The sequence below is a fragment of the Polyodon spathula genome, chromosome 16 (genome assembly GCF_017654505.1).
Source record: "Polyodon spathula isolate WHYD16114869_AA chromosome 16, ASM1765450v1, whole genome shotgun sequence".
In the NCBI taxonomy this organism is placed as follows: domain Eukaryota; kingdom Metazoa; phylum Chordata; class Actinopteri; order Acipenseriformes; family Polyodontidae; genus Polyodon; species Polyodon spathula.
Window position 1 is genome coordinate 15,984,765 of NC_054549.1, and position 22,594 is coordinate 16,007,358.

General features: G+C 40.9%; 1 protein-coding gene across 7 annotated transcripts in view; it reads left to right on the top strand.

Annotated features, from left to right (window-relative positions):
* LOC121328592 (eukaryotic translation initiation factor 4 gamma 3-like) overlaps positions 1-22,594 on the top strand; it is a 64,490-nt gene that overhangs the window by 22,706 nt on the left and 19,190 nt on the right. For 3 of the 7 annotated variants that reach the window (XM_041273385.1, XM_041273391.1, XM_041273387.1), the window contains exons 5-18: positions 695-727; positions 3,255-3,275; positions 5,768-5,947; positions 6,293-6,404; positions 8,749-8,849; positions 8,988-9,113; positions 11,016-11,154; positions 12,297-13,082; positions 16,588-16,676; positions 17,154-17,391; positions 18,019-18,143; positions 18,717-18,836; positions 19,556-19,717; positions 21,095-21,292. In XM_041273385.1, coding sequence (XP_041129319.1) covers positions 695-727; positions 3,255-3,275; positions 5,768-5,947; positions 6,293-6,404; positions 8,749-8,849; positions 8,988-9,113; positions 11,016-11,154; positions 12,297-13,082; positions 16,588-16,676; positions 17,154-17,391; positions 18,019-18,143; positions 18,717-18,836; positions 19,556-19,717; positions 21,095-21,292 — 2,430 coding nt within the window. The remainder of the gene's footprint in view (positions 1-694; positions 728-3,254; positions 3,276-5,767; positions 5,948-6,292; positions 6,405-8,748; positions 8,850-8,987; positions 9,114-11,015; positions 11,155-12,296; positions 13,083-16,587; positions 16,677-17,153; positions 17,392-18,018; positions 18,144-18,716; positions 18,837-19,555; positions 19,718-21,094; positions 21,293-22,594) is intronic. The other 4 variants (XM_041273389.1, XM_041273390.1, XM_041273386.1 and 1 more) reach the window with 4 other exon arrangements.

Genomic DNA, 22,594 nt, shown 5'->3' on the forward strand with positions numbered 1-22,594 from the left:
GGATTTTGCTAGAATTATGTGAAGCCCCTTTTAATGTCACTTTTAAGGGAGATAACTGGTGCATACTAGCTGGGATATTTCAATACCATACTGCAACTTACTTGCAAGTAAACCTTTTAATCTTGTACTTTTATTTCGCAAAGTTATATTAAGAGCAGTGGAAGTCAGTTGTTTTAAGACTGATGAAAGTGAGTCATTAATTGGCGTGTGATAATAACAGAAATGATATCCTCGGGAGGTTGTCCCCTTGCTGTCTCGGCGTATTCTTTCAATGTGGTTATAGTAAGTGGAGGGTGACCTTAAGAACAGCGATGTTAGGCAAGTTACTAAGCCTACTGTGTTTATACAGTGAAATACAGTATAGTGCTGTGCTTCCCTTATTTCACAATTCACAGATGTCCATATATCTATGTATATATTTCATGAACTACTTTTAAAATATGTATTTCGATATACCACTCGGAATCAGTGGATTAAGTCTGGGTTGTCGTCATAAACTGGTGTTCGTGAAGTCGTGAAACTATGGGGTATGTTTAGACAGCAAGAGGATGCTAATGCTTGAGATATGTCCAGATTCATAAGCAGCACAAGCTATCCTAGCCATGTTCTGGGCAGATCTTCACTATTATGTCTGTGTATTGTATCTTTCTAATGTTTTTTTTTTTTTTTGCTTTGTCCCTGAATTGTCTTCCAGTTTGCAGCGGGGCCTCGTCCTGCCCACCATCAGGTAACGTCAATTAACCCCTTCATTTCCATCTCGTGGATTGTATTTCATGGCCAGGCCCTGAAAACCACACATACTAGTAGCTTTTGCTGTGTAGAGTTGCTTAAAACCCTTTACTGCATAGTGTACTAAAAAAAGGACGATTCATTCTAGTTACCTGTTGTCACTGTTTTACACTTAATATTGTGTTTCTGTTTTGATAATGGTATATACCAACACCCCTCAAATGTGAGCCAGTCTGTTTCCATGGCAACTCCCTCCACTTATTTTGCAAAGAAATTATGTTCACAAGTTTACAAAGGTATATCAATATTTTGATATTTAAAAAATAAAAGTTGTGCAGTAAAGTGTTTTAAAGTTTACAACCTTTTTGGAAAATGAATATAATGTACTGCCTGTGCCCACTAATAACTTGCTTGTGTAACCTTAAGGGATGGTAAGCCTCCCAATGCTACAGGCTGTTCTTTGTGGTTTTAGGTGTAACAATGTTGTTGTCAAATGAAAAAAACAAGGTGTATCATATAGAAAGTGGTTTCTATTTCAGTTTCGAATCTGATTGTTTTGGGGTTTTGCACATGCTTTGGGATTTAATTTAGCCTCATGGTTGCAAGATTTGTTGCAATCATTAGAATTAGTTTTTTGTTTGCATAGCAGTTTAAGTTATTCTAGGTTTTGTAAGCCTAAATAGCTCTAGTGGTTCAATCTGCCATTCACTCACAAACACAATGCATTATTAACATATGCTGTGTAACCCCCAAAATAGCTTTAGCGTAGTTTTATTTAATACTGAGTTTGATGTGAATGGCAATGATTGGGTTTTAGAAGTATGCATTCTTATTCATTCCTCTGCCAAGACTGTAAACAGCACTACTAATGAGCCTGTTAGATCAGTCGGTTAGAGACAGAGGGGAATATTTTCACAGCTGAAGCTATTCGCTAGGGTTGAGGGGGGCTGAATTCTTAATGCAAGTGTATACCACTTGTAATGCGAGTCACAGGTGTGTTTTTGTACATTATTAGGCTTGCCACCTTCATGATCACAACAAACACGTGTTAATATCCTAAAAACGCTCACGCTAATGCATAATGCAGGATAAGAAACTCCTGGGTTTTATAACTACCCTTAGTAAAGTATATTATTTAAACAAACAGGGAGCAAGAGTTTGGAAAATCAGAGCCCAAATCTAATAGTGTATTCATCCTATATAGCTGCATGAACAACTAGTAACAGTAAACCGACAGACTCAGGTGAGACTTAAATGAATAAATTCAATCATTTCAGAGTAGATTTAGTGTGCTCAAATTCCTGGCACATGGTCACTCCAGATGTATACCTAAATAAAGGGAGTCCTGGGTTCAGGAGTAGTGTGGTTTCTAACCCTTATAAGGACACAACTATCGGTTGCTTTGGCTTACTTAATCGTAAATGCAGATTCAATTATTTGAATGTATTTTTAATGTACAGTATGTAAGAATCTTCTACTAAAACTAAAAAGGACTCTCTTAGACCCTCTTAACTGGAAATGTTGGTCTGAGGCACCTTCCCTCATCTCCCTGTTATACATATCTGTATGTAGAGTAATTGTTAATTATATACCTATTTAATTACTTGTAAGCAGTTGTGCTTTTTAGAGGATCTACTGCCCTGCCCTTGTAATCTATCCATCTCTGAAACACGGGCACAGCATGTGGTTTGCACTGTTGTAGATACGTAAAGAAAAATGTTTGTTTCTCATGAGGGTGCCAGTACTGCCAGAATACTACAGCACACTCGCATCATGAATCATTCAACAGAATTTAGAGACTTGTTTTATATAATGTAGTCAAACACATTTTTCGCATTTAAAGAAGGTTCCAGGAATTCAAATATGGTTTCTGTCACACTGGCTGTCTACACCTACTGTCTTTTTTGTTTCATTAAAAAAAAAAAAAAAAAAGCTTTAAAGAAAATTGCACCCACGCTTGAGGTATGATTGGAGTTGCTGTGGAATATATTTTTGGAGCTGTTCAGCCGTGCACTCCTAAGCATCGCAATAAAGGTCTGAAGAGGCCTGTTTGAACTCCTTTTACTTTGCATTGTCATGCGGTACACGTGAATCAGAAACCAAAATACAAGTGTGTGTTTTTTCAGTCCGAAACCTCAGGGGTATAGCATCAAGTTATTTTTCTGCTGCACTGTTTAATATTTAAAAATGTGGTATGCTGAAGCCTGGTCGTCTGTACTCTTGGATTTTTCTGGGAAAAAAAAAAAGGATGCAATGAGGAAGCCAAGCTCAAAGCAAGTTGAAAAAATATAATAAGTTAATATTGGAGCAACAGAACCACTGCTTGATTGCAAACACTGAAGTAATAATGGAATCTAATATTAAAACTGAAGCGTCTTACTCTTTTAACAGTGATTGCATTGCACTATAGGGCAGACTGCATGGCGTGGGCCTGCCTGCTCTGTCTGTCTGTCTCTATCTGTCCTGCCCATTCATCAGTATGGTATTCCATTGGCTTCTCTCTTTTTCCTGCTTCAATATTCAAGGGAGGATTCAGGCCCATCCAGGTAAATTAAGTATCTAGAATGCATGGCATGAGCCCTAATTGACATTTGTTTTCTAGTGTGTGAGACTGAGGTCAGGTGGGTTTTGTCTTTCCTTCTTTTGTCTTTTTGTATTGCTCTCTTCCTTATCGCTGTTTTTTTTTTGTTTTGTTTTGGCCTAGTTCTTTATTTAATTAAGTATAAGTTAGGTTTAGCATTTTGATGCCTAGTTAATTCTTCTGTGAAGTTTCACAGACCCCCATTATCACTAATCATTGACTACCTAGTGTTATTAATTCTGTGATCCCACGCAGCACACTGTAACTCTTTTTTGTATTAAAAGTGCTTTGGAAAGGCTAGCAGAAATTAGAAAATCAGTGAGCCCATTTTCAGCCTGTGAAGGCTTCAGCAAACTGGTAAAACATATAGCTCTTTGTGATACAGCATTTAGACAATGCAAACTTTCTTGGGTTCTAAAAGACACCTGACTTATTTTCAATGGTTAACTTTGACAGCACACAATCGGGGCTTTTCAGCTCACTAAATCGTTCAAATAGGATTGTTCCCCTTTTACATCACTTTAAACTGATTTTTCGCCAAAGGGACACTGATTTAAGTATCGAAATGGTGACCAAATGTAACGCTTTTTAGATCAATGGAGTGGACCCCAGTAACATTAAATCGCACTGTGGGGTGTCTATGACAACTCCAAAATGATTTTTTTTTTAATTTTTTTTTTTTAGTGTTCGGTGGTTGGATTTCATTATTAATAAAGAATTTGATCACTATGACCTTCATCCACTGTATGGGAATGTGTGACATACAGAGGGAACGGTACCTCCAGTTATTCTCAGATTCTGATCATCGTGGTAAAGAATTCCATAACCAAGTTTGATCACTCTTTGTAAAACTGTTCACTAGATCGAAGTAAAAGTGGAAGTGCGGTACATACAAGTTGTCAGTGTACCTTGGAGAACTTTTTTACCAATTGATCCAATAGTCTAAAGGCTGTGCCCATTTTTGGTGATCCAGATTTACCTGACTTGAAACCATAATTGCCTGTTGGCTCACTTGCTGCTTTTAACTCACTGTACCAGGGTAACCTGCCACCATACTGGGAAAATACCTGTGTATCCCTTTGGATATCTGTGTTACAGTGGCAGATGGCACACACACACACACTTTTTTTTTTTTTTTAATTCAACATTCTTGTTTGTTCAGTTATTTGCTTTGAGTTCAAAGAGTTCCTAGACTTCTTGTTTTTAGTCACTGTTGTAAGAGAGCATTTCAAGTTTTATTAAGTGCTAGCAGATTCAAGAAACCCCATAGTGAGAAGACTGCAGAAATGATTCACCTGTTTCTCATTGTAAAGCAATGTGCATGTGTAGCATCAAAAGCCCTCCCTGTATAAGTGGTGCTTGTTTTAGCTGAACAGAAAGCAATGTTTTCAGGGGACAACCCTATGAGCTCAACAGCAGTGTTTATTCAGGAAAGTTGCAGTAATTATTTTTGCATTTCTCTGATGAGGATTTCACCTTTGCTGTATTATTGAGTTCTAGGCTTCAGATCTACTGCCCGCTTTGCTTTTTGTGAAGAAACATTGCCCTTTTCTGTTTGTATTTTAGTTCCACTTGCCAAATGAATAAGCCTTACAATTCCTGCACTAGCAACTCCCAACCCCAAAATTACATTTTAATTATGGAGATGGTATTTTTATAATGGTCTTTAAAAACTACAGAATAACAAAAACTTGATAACTGTGCACAGTTATTTTAATTCTATCACTGCACCATCAGTTATCTTGGATTTGTTAAACAGCCGCTGTAACTCAAGTTTATTCCCAGGGAAAGTTAGAGTAAGGAGCGAGGTTCCCCAAAATAGCATCCCACGTGTTGCTACAACTGTTTAAATAATGTAAAAATAATGGTCTTTTCATTGTTAACATCCTGACAACTTTTTACACTTGAAACTTTTTTTAAAGTCTGTTTCAAAGCTCTTTTCAAAATGGCTGCTCTAGTGCAGTGGGGTTTGAGATCTGTCCTCTAAATCACTGCACGAAAAGCGATTTAAAAAAATAAAACATAATTGAGCTCTGGCTTTTCTGTTTCGTACCACATCATGGATTGTTATGACAATGTGGTCAATAATCCTAACACTATCAGTGCACTACAGCAGCCATTTTGAAAATATCTTTGAAATATTGAAATATTGAAATAGACAAGTTAAAAGTGTAAATGGTTTTCAGTATGTTAACATTGCAAAGAAAAATTACAGGTGTGTTATTTAAACAGTTGTACCAACCCGTGGTGATGTACAACGCTATATTTTTTGGAACACCACTAACTCTTAAGCATGAGTTAGTTTCAGGGAGAATTGTGAAAAATGTGTTGATCAATGAAAATTAAATAATTTTGTCCTTTTTCATTCTATAGCCTAATTCACGGGTAACATGATTGGTTGCTGGGTTTTAATTGTCGGTGTAAAGGTGCTGTAACTCTATCTGTTTTTCCCTCCAGTTTTTCCAGAGGTCCCAGATGCAAACGGCACGCGCAACCATTCCCAGTAACAGTCCATCAATTCGCCCAGGATCACAGAACCCTGCCCCTGCTGTGTACCCCCCAAACCAGCCAATCATGATGACCATGACTGCCATGCCCTTCCCATCTCCACAAGGAACTCAGTACTACATACCACAGGTAAGGATCAGTATGGGGAGCCCTTGGGATTCACTGAACCATTAGAGCACAATTTAACCTGCAAACTCACAATGGAGTGCAGGAGAAAATATATGAAATGGGTTACCAAACCATGTTATAGCTGATCCTTTAAGAGCTGATCTAGTTCTGGGACCAATCAGATGCTAGGAGCGAACATTGATAGGCCTCTTCTTTTTCATAGCTTTTTTTTTTTTTTTTTTTTTTTTTTTTTTTTTTTTAATGTTCGTACTGACGAGTTGGGTTTCTGTACCATTTTGAATGTGGTTTCCCTGGCAGTGTGTATTGATTACTTTGCAGTAACAGTTATCTCTGTTTCTTCTGTAGTACCGCCACAGCACTCCCTATGTGGGCCCTCCTCAGCAGTATTCCGTTCAGCCACCGGGGCCCAACACCTTCTATCCTGGGCCTGGACCTGGGGAGTTCCCCACGCCGTACGGTGAGTCCCGAGGACTCCACGGCACTCTGAACTGTACTCAGGGTTAGAAACTAGACACACTGTTCCTGCAGCCAGCCCTGGGTTTCAGAACTACACTCAATCAAGTATATTATTTAAATGATCAGCAGCCAGGAGTATGTGCAAACAACTGCATGATAACCTGCTAATTGTAAATTTACAGCAAGTTTCATAAACCTTGATATTTGAACTAATTTTGGACTACCTAATCCCATCTAATCTTGCTTTGTGAAACCAGCTGTGATAAGTGCCATAAGTTCCCATTAGATTTAACAGTGGTCTAAATGTAGGGCCTCTAGCTGTGGTATATATGTTGCTTGTCTTAACCAACACAGGCTGCTAGCTTTCAGAATCTATGGGTATCCCTAATTCCGCAGTTGCTAATGTCAACGCTTCACATATATTGTAGCAAAGTGGTACCCTGTAATGTTATCCATTTTCTAGATGATAGAAATGCCCATCACAGGAGACGTGTTTACTATATGTCTTGCTATATTAAAAATAGATCCCTCTTCTAAAATAGGCAAAATAATTGAAGATCTTGTTTGCGCTGGTTGTCCTTCAGCCTGTGTAGCACACAGCTATCTAGAGACAACAATGCTCAGGTGATGTGTACACTTTGAAACAATATGAACAAAGACAAGGGATTCCCACTTATCAATGTTTTATTATTTGTTCAACAGAGAACACTTAAAACACATACTTGCGATTCTTTTAAGTACAGTAAATAGTCTTGGTAGACGCAACACAGAAGAAGTGCCTTGACACAGGTCACTGATGATGTTAATCTGCTTTCACCGAACACTGGTCTATTTGAATAGATTTGCATTGCAAAGGCAGTGAACACACAATAGATGAATAAGTGGGATTATCTTTGGAAAATTCATTGTTTGCTTATTGTTGAACCTTATTGTAGGTGCAAATGCCCAAGAGATGATATATTGGTGTTTTTAGACTTGCTGATTCAGTGCAGTGTTATTGGGGAGGCTGGGCTTGTCCTGTACAGCGCAAAGCAAATCAAAAGCACAAAATGGAGGGCGCAGCTTTAAATAGTTAGTTAAGCTTTGAAAGTCCTTACACAGTGGTTTCACCAGAGCATGTCAGTTAAGTTTGCATTCCAGCATAAACCTCTTAAAGTTTTACTTCTAAGGGAAATAAATATATTTGACCTAATCGGAGCTTGGAACAAGGAAACTTATTTATTTTACTAAAATATTCTTCAACAGGCATAGAATCCAATGGGCAGTCGCTGATTTTCAGGGAATTCATGTTTGCAGCAAGCATTGTTACAAAAGAAGTGACAAATTGCCATGTAATACAAACCATACCATTTTTGTAGCTGCACTTGATTTTGGCAGAGGTTGCTGTATTATATATATTTTTTTCTCTTGTTTGATGGAGTGCTTTTTTGTTCAATTCGTTTTATTTCAGTTGAAGTTTTACAGGGTATGATCTTTGGTTGTAGTCTTGAAGTCTCATTCCAACATTGTTTTGGTTCTTAATAAAATTACATTAAACATAAAATGCCTGTTCTCAAATCGCAGTTCATGACGTGATGTTGCAGATGTCATCTTCATGCACATCATTGTCTTTACCCTGATCCAGTCACCTGGAGCTTGGAGCTTTCTGCACACTGTCCCTTTAAACGCGTGGAGCCAGTAGTGGTCTGTGCACGTCGGTGGAAAGTGCTGAGTGTACAGGGAAAGGCAAAGTCTGCAGTGCGGATTACTGTAGTCCATGTTGGCTTGACCACCTTTGCAATGGAAGGCCACCATAGATATGATTACAGGCCCCCACCGCAATGAAACTAAGGAATTAAAAAAAATGGAGCTGATTAATATCCAAAGGGCTTGTTGACTATGTAACAATAGGAACCCTGGTTCCACTGTCTGTGTTGAGACAGGGTCATGATCCCACACAATGTAGGCTTAACCTATACAGTGCTGCAGGTGTTTCCATTTTTAAAATATCACCTTTTTTGTTGGCCAATTCCAAAGCCTCTTGAGCACACAATCATTTTTTTTTTTTTTTTTTTTTTTAGTTGGCCAGCCTAAATGTGATGGGGCGAGAGGTGGGACTAAGCTTTTGTTCCAATTCCGAAATGTGAAGAAGTGTTAATGTGTTTGAGCAAGCAGTAAACAACTTATGTTACTTTGATAATAGAAATTAAAACCAACTTTGCATTGCTGCACAGAAAATGAGTGTGGCCCATTGCCCCTGTTTAAGTTTGGTCTGCAATGTACAGATCCACAGCTATTTCCAAACAGAATACAAGCCATTCCGAGCTGGTGAATTTTCACTTGATTGTTCTTGATTTTCCTTGTAGGAGCACCCTACTACACTGGACAGACTGTGTACAGTCCCTCTCCACCCATCATAGTGCCTACACCACAGCAACCTCCGCCCGCCAAGAGAGAGAAGAAAACGGTGAGTACAGAATGGCATAACTTCCATTAGGAACACCTGTTACACATAATATTAAGGATCACTTCGTGAAACTGGGGATAAAAGCGACTGTGCCTGACTCTAGTGCTTCAGTGAAGGGACCTGTTACTGTTTCCACAGATCCGAATCCGAGACCCCAACCAGGGCGGGAAGGACATCACAGAGGAGATCATGTCGGGAGGGGGTGGAAGCCGGAACACAACCCCACCCGTAGGCAGGCCGTCCTCCACACCCACCCCTCCCCAGGTAAGATGGGCCGCTCTGGGACTATCCTGCAATAGGGATGGTTGTAGTGTTTGGAACTAGAACACACAGGTTTAGAATGTAAAGTATTATTTGCCAGTGGTTAAGGTTGAGGGTCTAGGAGGCAGAGTGGTCTAGTGGTTAGAGATGGCACTTGCAGCATATCTCTGACCATTTAAATTGAGTGGGGGTTTGAATAAGAGCCTCCAGAACTTTGGAAAAATGTACAGCAGAATGTAATCTATTTCCAGGCACCACAGTAATGTGTGTGGAGGGGGAATAAAGTAATTTAATGTTAATGTGTTTGGGAGGGTGGGGGTGGAGCTTGGGTCAGTAGACAAGGCAGTTAGGTTAGGACCTTGATGGGTATCTCTGTATCTAATGTGTAAACAATGTCTCTCTCTTACTACTTGTCATTTTTTTTGTGACCATTTGTTGAAGTTTTTTTTCTTTTGATTTTAAAAGCATGCCGTATTCATTTTCTTCCAAACCCAAATTCAGTGGGTAGATGGTACTGAACTTAATTCTAAACCAGAAGATTGAGGATTGAAATAGATGGGCATTAACCTGGGCCAGTTTGTAAGAGCAATTTGATTTCTGTACTTCCATACCCCAGTAAGGACCAGCCCCCTTAGCCTATAGGCATTCTGAGGCTCCATTAAATACTCCAATTACTTAAAATACTCCATGGTATTAAATGTGTGACAATGATGTCTCCTTTTGAAGGTTGTGCTTTTTTCTTAATATAAAACAGTAATGTGTGCTGGTGAATGCACAGTGCATGTATAGGCCTGGATATATACTGTACTCTGCTGTTAAAGAAAAGGAATACTGCATCTTAAACAAATGCTTTATATTCATGCTTTACAAACAGTTTTGTCTGCTTTTGATGGTCTAGTTCTGCCTGAGTGTCTTTTTGAAAGCGTTCCCTCTACAGATAATTATATACATGTATAAATCTTATAAGAGAGAGATAGATGTGTCACTCCTAGCAATGGCTCAGGGTGTGTCTTACTACATATTCGAATTGTTATTCCAGAAAAAATGGTAAACAAAGTGGTGAAAATGTCATTACTTGCCAGATAGTAATAATAGCAGACCGAAGATGGGACTATTAACAACTATCCACAATTACTGCATTCAATTTGTGGCACAGAAGTAGGTGGAGAAAATGGGTGTAATGGTACACAGAGGTAATATTGGACAGCCTGTCTAAATTGTTCAATTTAAAGAATATTTTTAGTAGGTGGAAGTTAATTATAGCTGGTGTCTACTTTTATTTTTATACGCAAAGTAATGCTTACATTCTGCAGTCTGTAAAATATTTGCAGAAACGCCCTCCTTCGTCTGACTTAAAAGTACATTTGATATAGAACTGTTGTAATACAAGCTGCGTTTTAGAAGCTCTGTGACTGCAGTGACACTGCAGATATGCAAACAGATTTAAGATAACTCCACTCAATATGGCTGTAGGTATGTTTAACTATGTAGACTGTTAGAATGAGGCTTCGCTAAACTCTTATACCAGCACTAAGGTAGACCGCTTCTCACTCTCTAAATTTGTATTTATAGCCAGGATGAATGTTACATCCACACCTTGTTATTTATTTTTCATATCGATCAACCCTCATTTTACACAATACACCAACCTGCTAGTCTCAGGACTACCACATCTTCTTTCGAGGGAACGCTCCTCCACTTGTTCTGTGACATTGTTGTCTCTTCTTGCCGTTAACAGTATTTGTCTCCTTTCTTTCTCCATTCCTGCTTCCCATTCTTTTACCCCCTCTTGTTCCTTATTTGCTGATTCTGTTCTGTATCACACTCCCCACCCCTTATCTTTCTTTCTTTCTCTCCCCCAATCCCCCTTCTACTTTCTGTTTTGGGTGTGCTCCACGTTGCTAGTTTTTATGTCCGCACCCTCATTATCCTCACATTTTCTACCTCAAATCCCAGCAGCTGAGCAGCCAGGCCCCGGATCATGGGCACGTGATGTACAGTGTGGAGAACCAGCTTACCCCCACAGCCGTTGACTTCAAGCCAGGTTTGATCATATAGCCTTATTTTATGACACACGTAGAGAGAGTGTCGATAGGGTTTTGTAAAATACAAGCTGGTATACAGTAGCACTACGAAAGGACTTATTTTTAATAGAAGAATACCAGCTACTACTACTACAGAGCTCCCTCGTTATTTCCCAATTTCTTCATTCACAAATACGGTTAGTTTATGGTTTGGCTATGTTTACAGTAAATTTTCGTGTTCTCTACTGTTTAAGGACCCGTTCAGTCATTCAATGTTTTAAATGTTTAGTGATTTTGTTGATGTGCAAATCAGAAATAACAAGAAGCACTGTATTGTAACTGTATGCAATGCCAAGGTATTTATGACGGTTGTTTTATACACTGTGATATCCCTGACTGCTGTAGATTATATTTAAAACACTAGCTACCATTCCTAACATCCCCTTCTCCATTGTTTACTTTTGCTTCCTGCATACTGCAGACTTAACATGGTGTACTTGAACTGCTCAAGTGAGTCTGTTTGTAAATGGCAAGTGCTTGTGCCTTAAGGAATTAGGTAGTAATATGGGCAGACCCTGGGCACTGTAGCACTCGTGGTTTTGTGACAGTAATTAGGCTAATGCCTTCTCACCTATTCCTTCCTTGCAGCCCTGAGATAAGAGGCCATGGATTTAGGGCACACTTTTTGTTGCTGCATAAAAAAAAGGGATGCAAGTCACCAAACCCCAACTTCTGAAAATGTTACTTCAGTTGCATTCAATAACGTTTTTATACATTTGTCAAATACTTTTAATACCAATGCAGTTCAGAGATATTTATTTTTATAAATACACTTTGTTATACCATGACAGCCAGGTATGTTTCTTGTGTAGATCAAATGTGGAAATGTGCACATGGTCACATTTTGATGAGTAGTTCCAACATCGCACAGAAAGTTGATTTAACTTTTTTCAGAGTAAATGTTTAATAAATCCATGCAAAACCCCCATACTATCGGGTATGCCCATATGTAACATCTGAATTTTTCATATTTTTGTATAAGAGAACTTCAGTCTTGGTCTGTTAGACACAGTTGTTGGCAAAGGGTTAAGAATATATTGTTATGTATTGCCATCCCAGATTATGAGGATTGTTTCTAAAACTTATTTTCCATTTTCTTCAGAAGAGAAGCCAAAACACGACCCTGCTGTGTTAAAGTCCTCGTCGCCGGGGCTGCGGCCTGACCTCACTGCTGAGAAGAGGGATCACAGTGTGACCACGCAGGACCTTTCTCCTCCGGAGAAACCTCCAGAGCTTCCCCTGGTCATCCCTGCTGCTGTTGCCACACCCAGCTCTTCCTCTAGCCTTGCCGCCATTCCTATTGCTGTCACCAGCAAACCGGCACTCACAGTGGACAGAGACGAATCAGGCAGCCTCAGAGAGGAACCAGCTCCCTCAGTCTCCCCACAGCCCTCCCACAAGGCCCTCCCAGATCCACCCAGGAGTCTCTCTGCTTCCCCTGCCATCCCCACGTCAGCTGGAGTGGCCGCTGTCATGAAAGAGATGAACGGGCTGAGTGAAAAGGAGGCAACCTCACAGTGCAGCGACGTGGACATGGCCTCCCAAGAGCCAGTGCTGCTGCTGCTTCAGACTCCTCCTCCGCCCTTGACTGCCAACGCTGAGAGTCAGGAAACTCATTTGAGAGAGGCCAGGGCAGCGAGCCCAAGTCTGCCGGCCCACCCTGCCAGCACTTGTTCCGCTATCCTAACCTCCACTGCTAGTGCTGCTCTCATTGTTGCTGCTACCCCTCTTCCCATACTCCAGCTAGTCAATCAGGGGACTGTCGAGGCTGGGGAAGGTAGGAGGACGCCCATCAGCTCAGAGACAAAAGAAGTGGGAGACGTGGACATCCAGCTGGAGGAAACCCTAGACTCCCAGCCACCCAACTCCAGAAAAAGTCCTATTCTAGGTAAAGCAGGACAGCAAATTTTAAAGTAATTTTAATGTGTGGGTTAGAGGTGAAATAGTTTAAACGTTAAACTAAGCCTGTGAAGGTTTAAACATTTGAACAGGAAAATAAAAATCCCAAACGGCATATTATTGTACTAAAAGTTTATTCTTCATAGATTTACAGCTTTAGTTTAAACGTCAGCCAAGTGTTTTACCCAAACGTTTAAGTTGGCAAAAATATGCAAGGTATGTTTAAATAGTAAGTGTACAGTGTAGGCCAATTTATTTTATATATTCTTCAGTCATGTCCATGTGCAATCAAGTGCTGTACAAATACACGCGTCAGTAATGTCTTATGGTGGCGTTTCTGATTTGGTTACCTTATTTAATTATTTTGTTTAAATGCTTAGGAAAGTGAAACAGAAACTATTACCACTTGTGTCTGTTGATTGTCATCATAGATCCTGTCCCATAACGACTGGGGAAATGCCTGCCTGTTACACAGTGTGCAACTAGTTCATTTTTCAAGGTTAACACGCATCTGGAAGCCTGGGTTCAAGTAAAATGAGATCATAGCACACAGTGAAGAGTACAGGGGTAAAGGTGTCTGCCAACTTAATAAAAATAATAATGTAACAGCCACACATATTCTTGTAACTCTGCAGTATACTCTTAACAGAAATGTAAAAGAAAGGAAAAAAAAACATAATGAACTATCACTAATGGCCTAGCAGAGTTGTTCAATAAAATGAAAAGCGATAACAAGAGCAATCATAATGTTGTTAATTCTAGTATTGCCTAGCCAACACAGCAGGCAGCCGCAGACAGCTAGACCTTTTAGAGAAATAGCCCAACACTCCTTTCTTGGAAAATGAAATGACAGACACAACACGTTCAACTACTTTTAAATAAGGAACACACCCAAAGCACTGCTGCAAAGATCTCATAAAATCAGAATGTGCAGAACTGCAGAGCTAACAAAAAATACACTTTTTAAACAGTGACGTGGTGGTATACTGCACTTAATAACATTCCAAAACCAATCTAGTAAAGGCAGACACCTAACCTGTAGACATGCTGTGCAAATCATTCAAAAGCAAGACCAGCTGCACTTGGCTTATTGCTTGATTGGTAATTGCTGCCCTGCGTGGTCCTTCTTGCACGGTTAAAACACCACAGCATGTGGTAGGAAATGTGTGTTCAGCTCCCAAGTTTGAAGGGAAAATACAACACTCCTCTGGAACGCCTGCCCTGGTTGTTCTGTGCAGTACTAGTCGGCAGCAATGCTTTTGCAATCGAACAGCCTCACCGTTTTGTTTTAATTCTGGCAGTCATTAGAGTTGAGATGGTTTTAACAGCGCCTGCAGCAGACAAGGGGAATGGTAATCCATGACCTCCCAGCATGCTAGCTGTGTCATGTCTGAGTGTTAATGGGGTTGCGTCAGGCAAGGTGAACAGTGGAACTCCGGGTTAGTTCCTGAACACAGCAGCGATGTTCAACAGAGAATTGAAGAGCACTGGTTTCCGCTGTTGGTATATAGGTGATTTAAAGACTTGAATTACTATTTTTTCTTCTTGGACTTTATTGAACTTTTATTGTTGAAAACAAACATGGGTTTGCATGTGTGTATATCTTTGAGAATCTGTCTGTGTGTGTGTGTGTGTGTGTGTGTGTGTGTGTGTGTGTGTGATATATATATATATATATATATATATATATATATATATATATATATATATATATATATATATACACACACACACACATACATATATACACAGCTCTGGAAAAAATTAAGAGACCACTGCAAAATTATCAGTTTCTCTGGTTTTACTATTTATAGGTATGTGTTTGGGTAAAATGAACATTTTTGTTTTATTCTATAAACTACTGACAACATTTCTCCCAAATTCCAAATAAAAATATTGTCATTTAGAGCATTTATTTGCAGAAAATGACAACTGGTCAAAATAACAAAAAAGATGCAGTGTTGTCAGACCTCGAATAATGCAAAGAAAATAAGTTCATATTCATTTTTAAACAACACAATACTAATGTTTTAACTTAGGAAGAGTTCAGAAATCAATATTTGGTGGAATAACCCTGATTTTCAATCACAGCTTTCATGCGTCTTGGCATGCTCTCCACCAGTCTTTCACATTGATGTTGGGTGACTTTATGCCACTCCTGGCGCAAAAATTCAAGCAGCTTGGCTTTGTTTGATGGCTTGTGACCATCCATCTTCCTCTTGATCACATTCCAAAGGTTTTCAATGGGGTTCAGGTCTGGAGTTTGGGCTGGCCATGACAGGGTCTTGATCTGGTGGTCCTCCATCCACACCTTGATTGACCTGGCTGTGTGGCATGGAGCATTGTCCTGCTGGAAAAACCAATCCTCAGAGTTGGGGAACATTGTCAGAGCAGAAGGAAGCAAGTTTTCTTCCAGGACAACCTTGTACTTGGCTTGATTCATGCGTCCTTCACAAAGACAAATCTGCCTGATTCCAGCCTTGCTGAAGCACCCCCAGATCATCACCGATCCTCCACCACATTTCACAGTGGGTGCGAGACACTGTGGCTTGTAGGCCTCTCCAGGTCTCCGTCTAACCATTAGACGACCAGGTGTTGGGCAAAGCTGAAAGTTGGACTCATCAGAGATGATGACCTTACTCCAGTCCTCTGCGGTCCAATCCTTATGGTCTTTTGCAAACCTCAGCCTTGCTCTTCTTTGCTTCTCATTGATGAAGGGCTTTTTTCTAGCTTTGCACAACTTCAGCCCTGCCCCTAGGAGCCTGTTTCGAACCGTCCTCGCCGTGCACTTCACCCCAGCTGCCGTTTGCCATTCTTTTTGTAGGTCCTACGGTTGCTGAGTGACATTCGAATGAGTTGGCGGTCATCCCAGTCAGTGGAGAGTCGTTTTCGCCCTCTGCCGGTCTGTAGCTTTGTTGTCCCCAATGTGTGCTGCTTGACCTTGTTCTTATGAACCTCCATCTTTGAAATGTTAAGGATGGAAGCAACCCTACGCTCACTGTATCCCTCTGCCAGTAAAGCCAGAATTGAACCCTTCTTTTCCTCACTCAAAACTTTCCTTTTCAACTCTTTGGGCATGGTCATGTTATTTTTTGATTCCAGTTACTTTTGAGGTACTACTAGCACTGTTTTGCCATCCAGCTGGTCCTATTCCAAGAGGATAGTGATGACCACAGGAGTGGTTTTTATATTTTTCCTCATTAAATAAGATTTGGTTCAGGTGATCCCCTAATCAGTAACTCATTCAGTAGAATGAGGTGGGCCTGTGTTGGAATTCAACAGACACTGGAATGGAATGGCTGCCATACATGTAGAGGTGCTGATTTAAGGGTTAGGGTTAGGGTTAGGGTTAGGGTTAACTTTATATATATATAAAGTTGTGTAACTGAGCAGTTTAGTTTTGTTTGGTGGCAACATTGTGGGTGCCAGATAGGTATGTGTAGAGGCACTGGAAATTTGTTTTATGCAATGTGTTATTTGAACCTCTTTTGCAGCTCAAACTGCTCCTGCTGCACCAAAGACCTGGAAGAAACCAAAAGAGGGGACTGGAGGGCAGGATGAAGTGCTAGACACAGACAGAGAGGTAAGAACCACCAGATCCTGTGCTCACCCCCACTCTCTCTTTAGCATTATTTATCCCCAGCGAGGGGACAAGATGCAGGTCACACTTGACAATTTCCATATACTGTATCTGGAAAACAACTCATCCATTTCCTTTCCTATACTGTTCTGTACATACTGGTGATATACATTTTGCTCATCAAATTTACAGCCATGACAGGCCGAGTGTGTTGTCTATTAAGCTCAAGTGGACCAAGAGGGTGGTTGACTCCTTGCTTCAAATGCTTACTTTAAATAATTTGAAACTCTTGAAAGAATCTTTAAAATTATACTTTTGTCTAGGTCGTGAAAGATGGGCAGGAACTTCAGCCAGGTTCTCCCAATGTTGGAGCTCTTCTTCTGCATGAAGAAGGAAGGAGGAAACCCCTCCCCAGAATGTAGTGCACCTTGGGGAAAGGGAAAGTTTATAAAGTAAATGTTTCATCCTGATGTCTCGTAGCCTGAGCCCAGGGAGGAGGGTTCTGTAGAGCAGGCCCTGGAGGCTGAGCCCCATTGCCCCAGCCCTGTCCCTGTGGAGATGAAGCAGCAGCCCGTCCCCGAGGAGAACGGAGAGCGGGAGCTGGAGCCTGTGAGAAACGGAGCAGAGCACATCTCAGAGAGCGAGAGCACGGACAGTGGAGCCACCACAGGGGACAAGGACAGCTCCACTGGGACTCCTCAATGCATCTTCCAGGAAGGTAGCCCTCCGATATACTGGACTCCGGTGATTTGCATGTTCAATGTGTTATGCAATGGGAGATTTTTTTTTCATTATGTAACCTTACAGTGGCATGTAATGAAAACGTACAGTATAGGAGAAATATGTAACAGATGCTTTAATAATTATAACTGCAGTTATGTTGGTCATAGACTTCAGAAGTAGTAATTTGGGGTTATTACAGTTTGTATTTGTTTTATTTCGTACTTTAGGGATAGCGGCTCTGTAAATTAACTGGCGGTAGACAGGTACCAACAGTTATAAAATTGTAACTAACAGTCCATTCCATTGTTTTTTAGAGTTGTCATATTTTACACTTTTGCTGGAGTGAAGAATAAAAAACAGTGAAAGAGCTGAAAGAGCAGTAAAATTTACAACAGATTTAATAGGAGATGGTATACGTGTCTATTTTTAATGCGATTCATCAGCATGATGGGGGCTTGAAATGTATCCAAAAGGGTATTTTTCAGTTCTTGATTTCTACCTGTCTCTTCCAGCCTGTTTTGAGAAGTTCTGGGTGAATTGTCTCTAATCAAACCATATTAAGGGAACTCTGCATGCTTCACTGTCATTTTTCTTACAATGTACCCTCCCTCCGTCCCTCCAGCGTCTCTGGACTCTGATGGGAAGAAGCAGTATGACCGGGAGTTCCTGCTAGGCTTCCAGTTCATGGCGGCCTGCGTGCAGAAACCAGAGGGGCTGCCCCAGATCAACGATGTTGTTCTCGACAAGGTGAGCGCTGCAGAACATCCAGGAAAGTGACACAAACCTTTATGCTAAGTTCTGTCTGCCCCTGGGATTGGATTGTAAGTGGCAGCAAATCCAAGAATGTATAAATGGCAATGATATAAAAACAAAATCCATACAGGTGATCTTTTGACTTTTGTGTAATGTCCGGTTCACGTTTGGACTACAGATGGAACTGGCTGCAGCACCAGTTTGGCATTTGAACAAGATTTGGTTTTACAGGTTTCGTGGTATACATGAAAATATAGCTGTTGTCCTTGTCTGACCAGGTTTGTTGTATCAAGATACCTTACTCCAAAAACTGCAGCTTTACACATCTACAAATAAATGTGGCATTGGCATTCTTGCTTTAGAAGATTATCTGTCTTTGTGTACACAATACTGTATGTGTGAGTAGACCCAGAGTAGTGTCTGTTTCAAAGGTAAAAATACAAGCACTAAAAATAAAATCTATTTGTGTAACATTACATACTGACAGTATTACTGCAGTGGACAGTGCACACAATACGAGACTGACATTGTGCATGTGATCATATACCATACACTGCACTCTTGCAGATAAATCAAAACAAGCTGCCGATGAGGCCCCTGGACCCCAGAGTGATGGCCCGTGGCCCCGACTTCACTCCCGCCTTCGCAGACTTCAGCCGGCAGATCACAGGAGGGCGAGGGGCTGCTGTATGTCACTCCTTTTAAAACTTTTAGATGTGATTTGAGGTACAAGTTTCTTGATAGGTGTGGTGATCCTCAGGTTTAAGTGATGGGGAGGGAATAAGGAGAGCCTAAACTGAACTCAACTGTAACAACCAGTGGTAAAACAGCATGGGCTGCTGTATTAAGTCATGTAAAGGAATGCTTCCCTCTGAATACTATGATATTGTTTAACTCCCAACACAGCACAGTGGTGTAAAAGTCTATGAAAGAAAATGTCACGCAAAACAGACAAACTCAGTTGCAGTATAGGACATGATTAGCCCTAATCTTGGACTAGCTAACCAAAGGTAAAATAAGGTAGTCCAAGATTACATTGCCTTAGGGAAATCTTTCTCTGAAGTTAATTGCTGTTAAAAGGGTTATGGCCAAGCGTTTTTTTTGTTTGTTTCTTTTTTTGTTTTTTTTATATTAACAGAACACCCCCCCCCCCCCCCCCCAATCATGTTATGCTGGCATGTTAGGAGAAAGTGCAAAACCCAGTTATACCCAGTGCCAAAACAGCACCATGGTTGCATTCCAAATATATTCAGAGTAAAGACTTGTAGCCTACAGTAGCATGTCTGCATGAGTTAAGTTCTCAGCACACCTTACATCTGTGCATTTCCTATTTGGAAAATCCCTATTCCTATTTGGAGAAGCCCTTGCGTGCCTGGTCCTTGACCACTGTTGTTCCTTCTTTGCAGTTGCTGAGTGCGGGTCTGCGGCGGTCTCAGCAGGGCCAGCGGCGAGAGCCACGCAAGATCATCACCAACGTGTCTGTGAACGAGGTGCAACTGAGGAAAGCTGAGAACGCCTGGAAACCCACCCTGAAAAGAGACGAGGAGCCTGGCGAAAACAAAACACAGGTAAGGCATCGTGAGTCACCCAGGCAACTAGACCAGCGCTGTCCAACCTTTCTGTCTAACAGAGCCATTCCAATTACCAGCTTTTTAGTAAAAAATTTGTTTACTATATAGCTGACAAAATCATATCCACTGCACTAAGAAACTGCTTCAATAGCTTAAAACACAATATAAATATGCACATTGTGACTTTTCAGACATTAAAAACCTTAAATGGGATACTTCAAAAGATGCCATACTGTGAAGCTCAGTGAGACGCATATTGTTCAACAGCCACCTGATGGCAGTCCTCAACTAGACAAACATTTTTACTGATTTACTGGTCAGCTACTATAATTTGAGTTGCATTTATCAGGCATAAGATGCATAGACAGCATTTTAGTACAGTAACAGAGGTGTACTGTTACAGTGCGAGTATCCACAGAGAAACGAGAGACGCAGAGGGTTGGATGCTGGAATGCTGCACAGGCATCCAGGTGTTATTAAGCAAACAGGCAGTTGTTGCAGTATTGGTGGCCACCACTAGGGTACCAGCAATGGTAGCCCTAGTGTGGGTGGATATATGCAAAACAGTACATGAAATATGTACAAAACAAACACTGTACAAAAAACAACTAGATAATAAAAGATGGCCAAGCTAAATGAAGAATCCCCTAACCTAAAGCTGTAATTATGTCGGTTAAACACATGGTCTAAATCTCTTTACAAAGATTAAACCCGCAGATGTTCTTCGGGTTTGGTTCACTCACCCTGATTAAACACGCAGTTGTGAGTCTTTCCACTGGTAACACAGCATGGGACAGCACAGCACAAAGGACTGGCTTTTCCAGACCCCTTTTTAAAGGAAGGTGACCAGGGTTAATTTATTATCAATTCTTCAGTTGACACCTGGCCACCTGCTACACATTCCTTTCACTAAGGCAGAGAGGGAAGTCTCACCTCCCAGCCCTGCCATATCCAACACTTTTTAAGTCCCAAGCCCCACCAATGTTATTTATAATCACACAAAACCCATATTTTACAGGGGCAGGCCTCAGTCTTGCCACATACAGACAGAAACAATATACAGGCGTTGGCCTAAGAGACCATTGAGATTGCATAAACTGTCATTCTAAGAAATGACTTTGATCAAACAGGTAGAAATGCCCTTGAAACGAATCTGTTTTATTAAGAAATATGGTGGTATATGGGCAATGGGGGGAAAAAAACAACTGCTGTAAATGATAAACATTCATCAGATAATTGTGACATTTAAAGCTGTGTGTTTGCAGCTGCTATAAAAGCATGGTTTGGATTATGGGTCAGTTTGTGCACTGTTGTACGCCCTGTTAAGGAATGTATATCCCAGGATCGCATTGAGTTTCCCCTTCCCTTCTCCAGGACCTGTTCCGGAAGGTGCGTAGCATCCTGAACAAGCTGACCCCGCAGATGTTCAACCAGCTGATGAAGCAGGTGACCGATCTGACCATCGACACAGAGGAGCGGCTCAAGGGGGTCATCGACCTGGTGTTCGAGAAGGCAGTCGATGAGCCCAGCTTCTCCGTCGCCTACGGCAACATGTGCCGCTGCCTCGCCACAGTAAGAGAGCTGGACTCTGCTGTACCCGTGCCCCACTCTGTGCCTTCACTGTAGAGCGCAATATGACACAGTCTGAATGCAGGTCAGCAGTGTAGTGATATTCAGGTCGACTGCAGAGGAAGGAAAATTGGTAGGTTGAGGCAACGAGTGCTGCCAAGTTTGTAGCGCTGAGCTGAAGGGTGTTTCCACTAAGGCTCGCTATACCTTAGCTGCACCTCAGACCGTACAATCTCATAGCCAACAGGGCTAAACTGGGCTGTGTGGGAGTGCATCATCGAAAGCCGTGTGTTGAAGAGACAAACTGTTTGGAACAATGAAGCTGTAAGCAAAGGCTGCGTTGAAAACAAACCCAAGAAAGATTGTTTTTTTTTTCCTTCTCTTATTGTGTGATGAAATGTCATTAATAAGACTACTGACAGCTGTGGAAAGACCAAAACTAAAAAGCCACCTCTGTTCACCTTTGTCCATCTTCTCTTGTTTGCCTATATTCAATCAATCCCACAATTCAACATGAACTTTACTGCCACACTACTACTTCCCTCGGTCAGCTTCACCCACAATTACACAATGCAGACAGCCGTCTGTAACTACCCCTTGCCTAGACTGTCCAGCTTAGCTGTACCTGGAAAACGCAGGGGAAAATAGGCATAAGTGGTTTTTAAAGAGTATTAGCTTAAATGTATTAGCTTAAAGAGCAAGTAGCAGGGATACAAAAAATACAGCGTTGCACGTCCCAACGTGTTGCTACAACTCTAAATAACTCTTTAAATTTTTCTTTTCATTGTTAACATCCAGACAACTTTTTATACTTAGACCTTTAAAGTCTGTTTCAGCATTTTTTTCAAAATGTCTGCTCTAGTGCACTGATAGTATAAGGATTATTGCCCACATTGTCAAACAGGTAACACAGCAGTAACGATCCATGATGGGGTACGGAACAGAAACTCCAGAGCATTTCATGTGTTTTAGCTTTTCCTGCAGTGATTTAGAGGACAGATCTCAAACCCCAGCGCACTAGAGCAGACACTTTAAAAAGAACGTTAAAACAGACTAAAGTTCTAAGTGTAAAAGGTTGTCGGGATGTTAATAAAAAGATTACAGGTGTGTTATTTAAACAGTTGTAGCAACACATGGGGAGTATTATGCATTTCTCGATTTGAAATATTAGGGATTTTCTTGTATTTATTCCATCTTGTAAAGCGCTTTGTGATGGTGTTCCACTATGATTGATTGATTTGACATGTGGGCTCCACTATCAGTATTAAAACACCAGGTTGCATTTTCACAGGACAATGTTTTAAC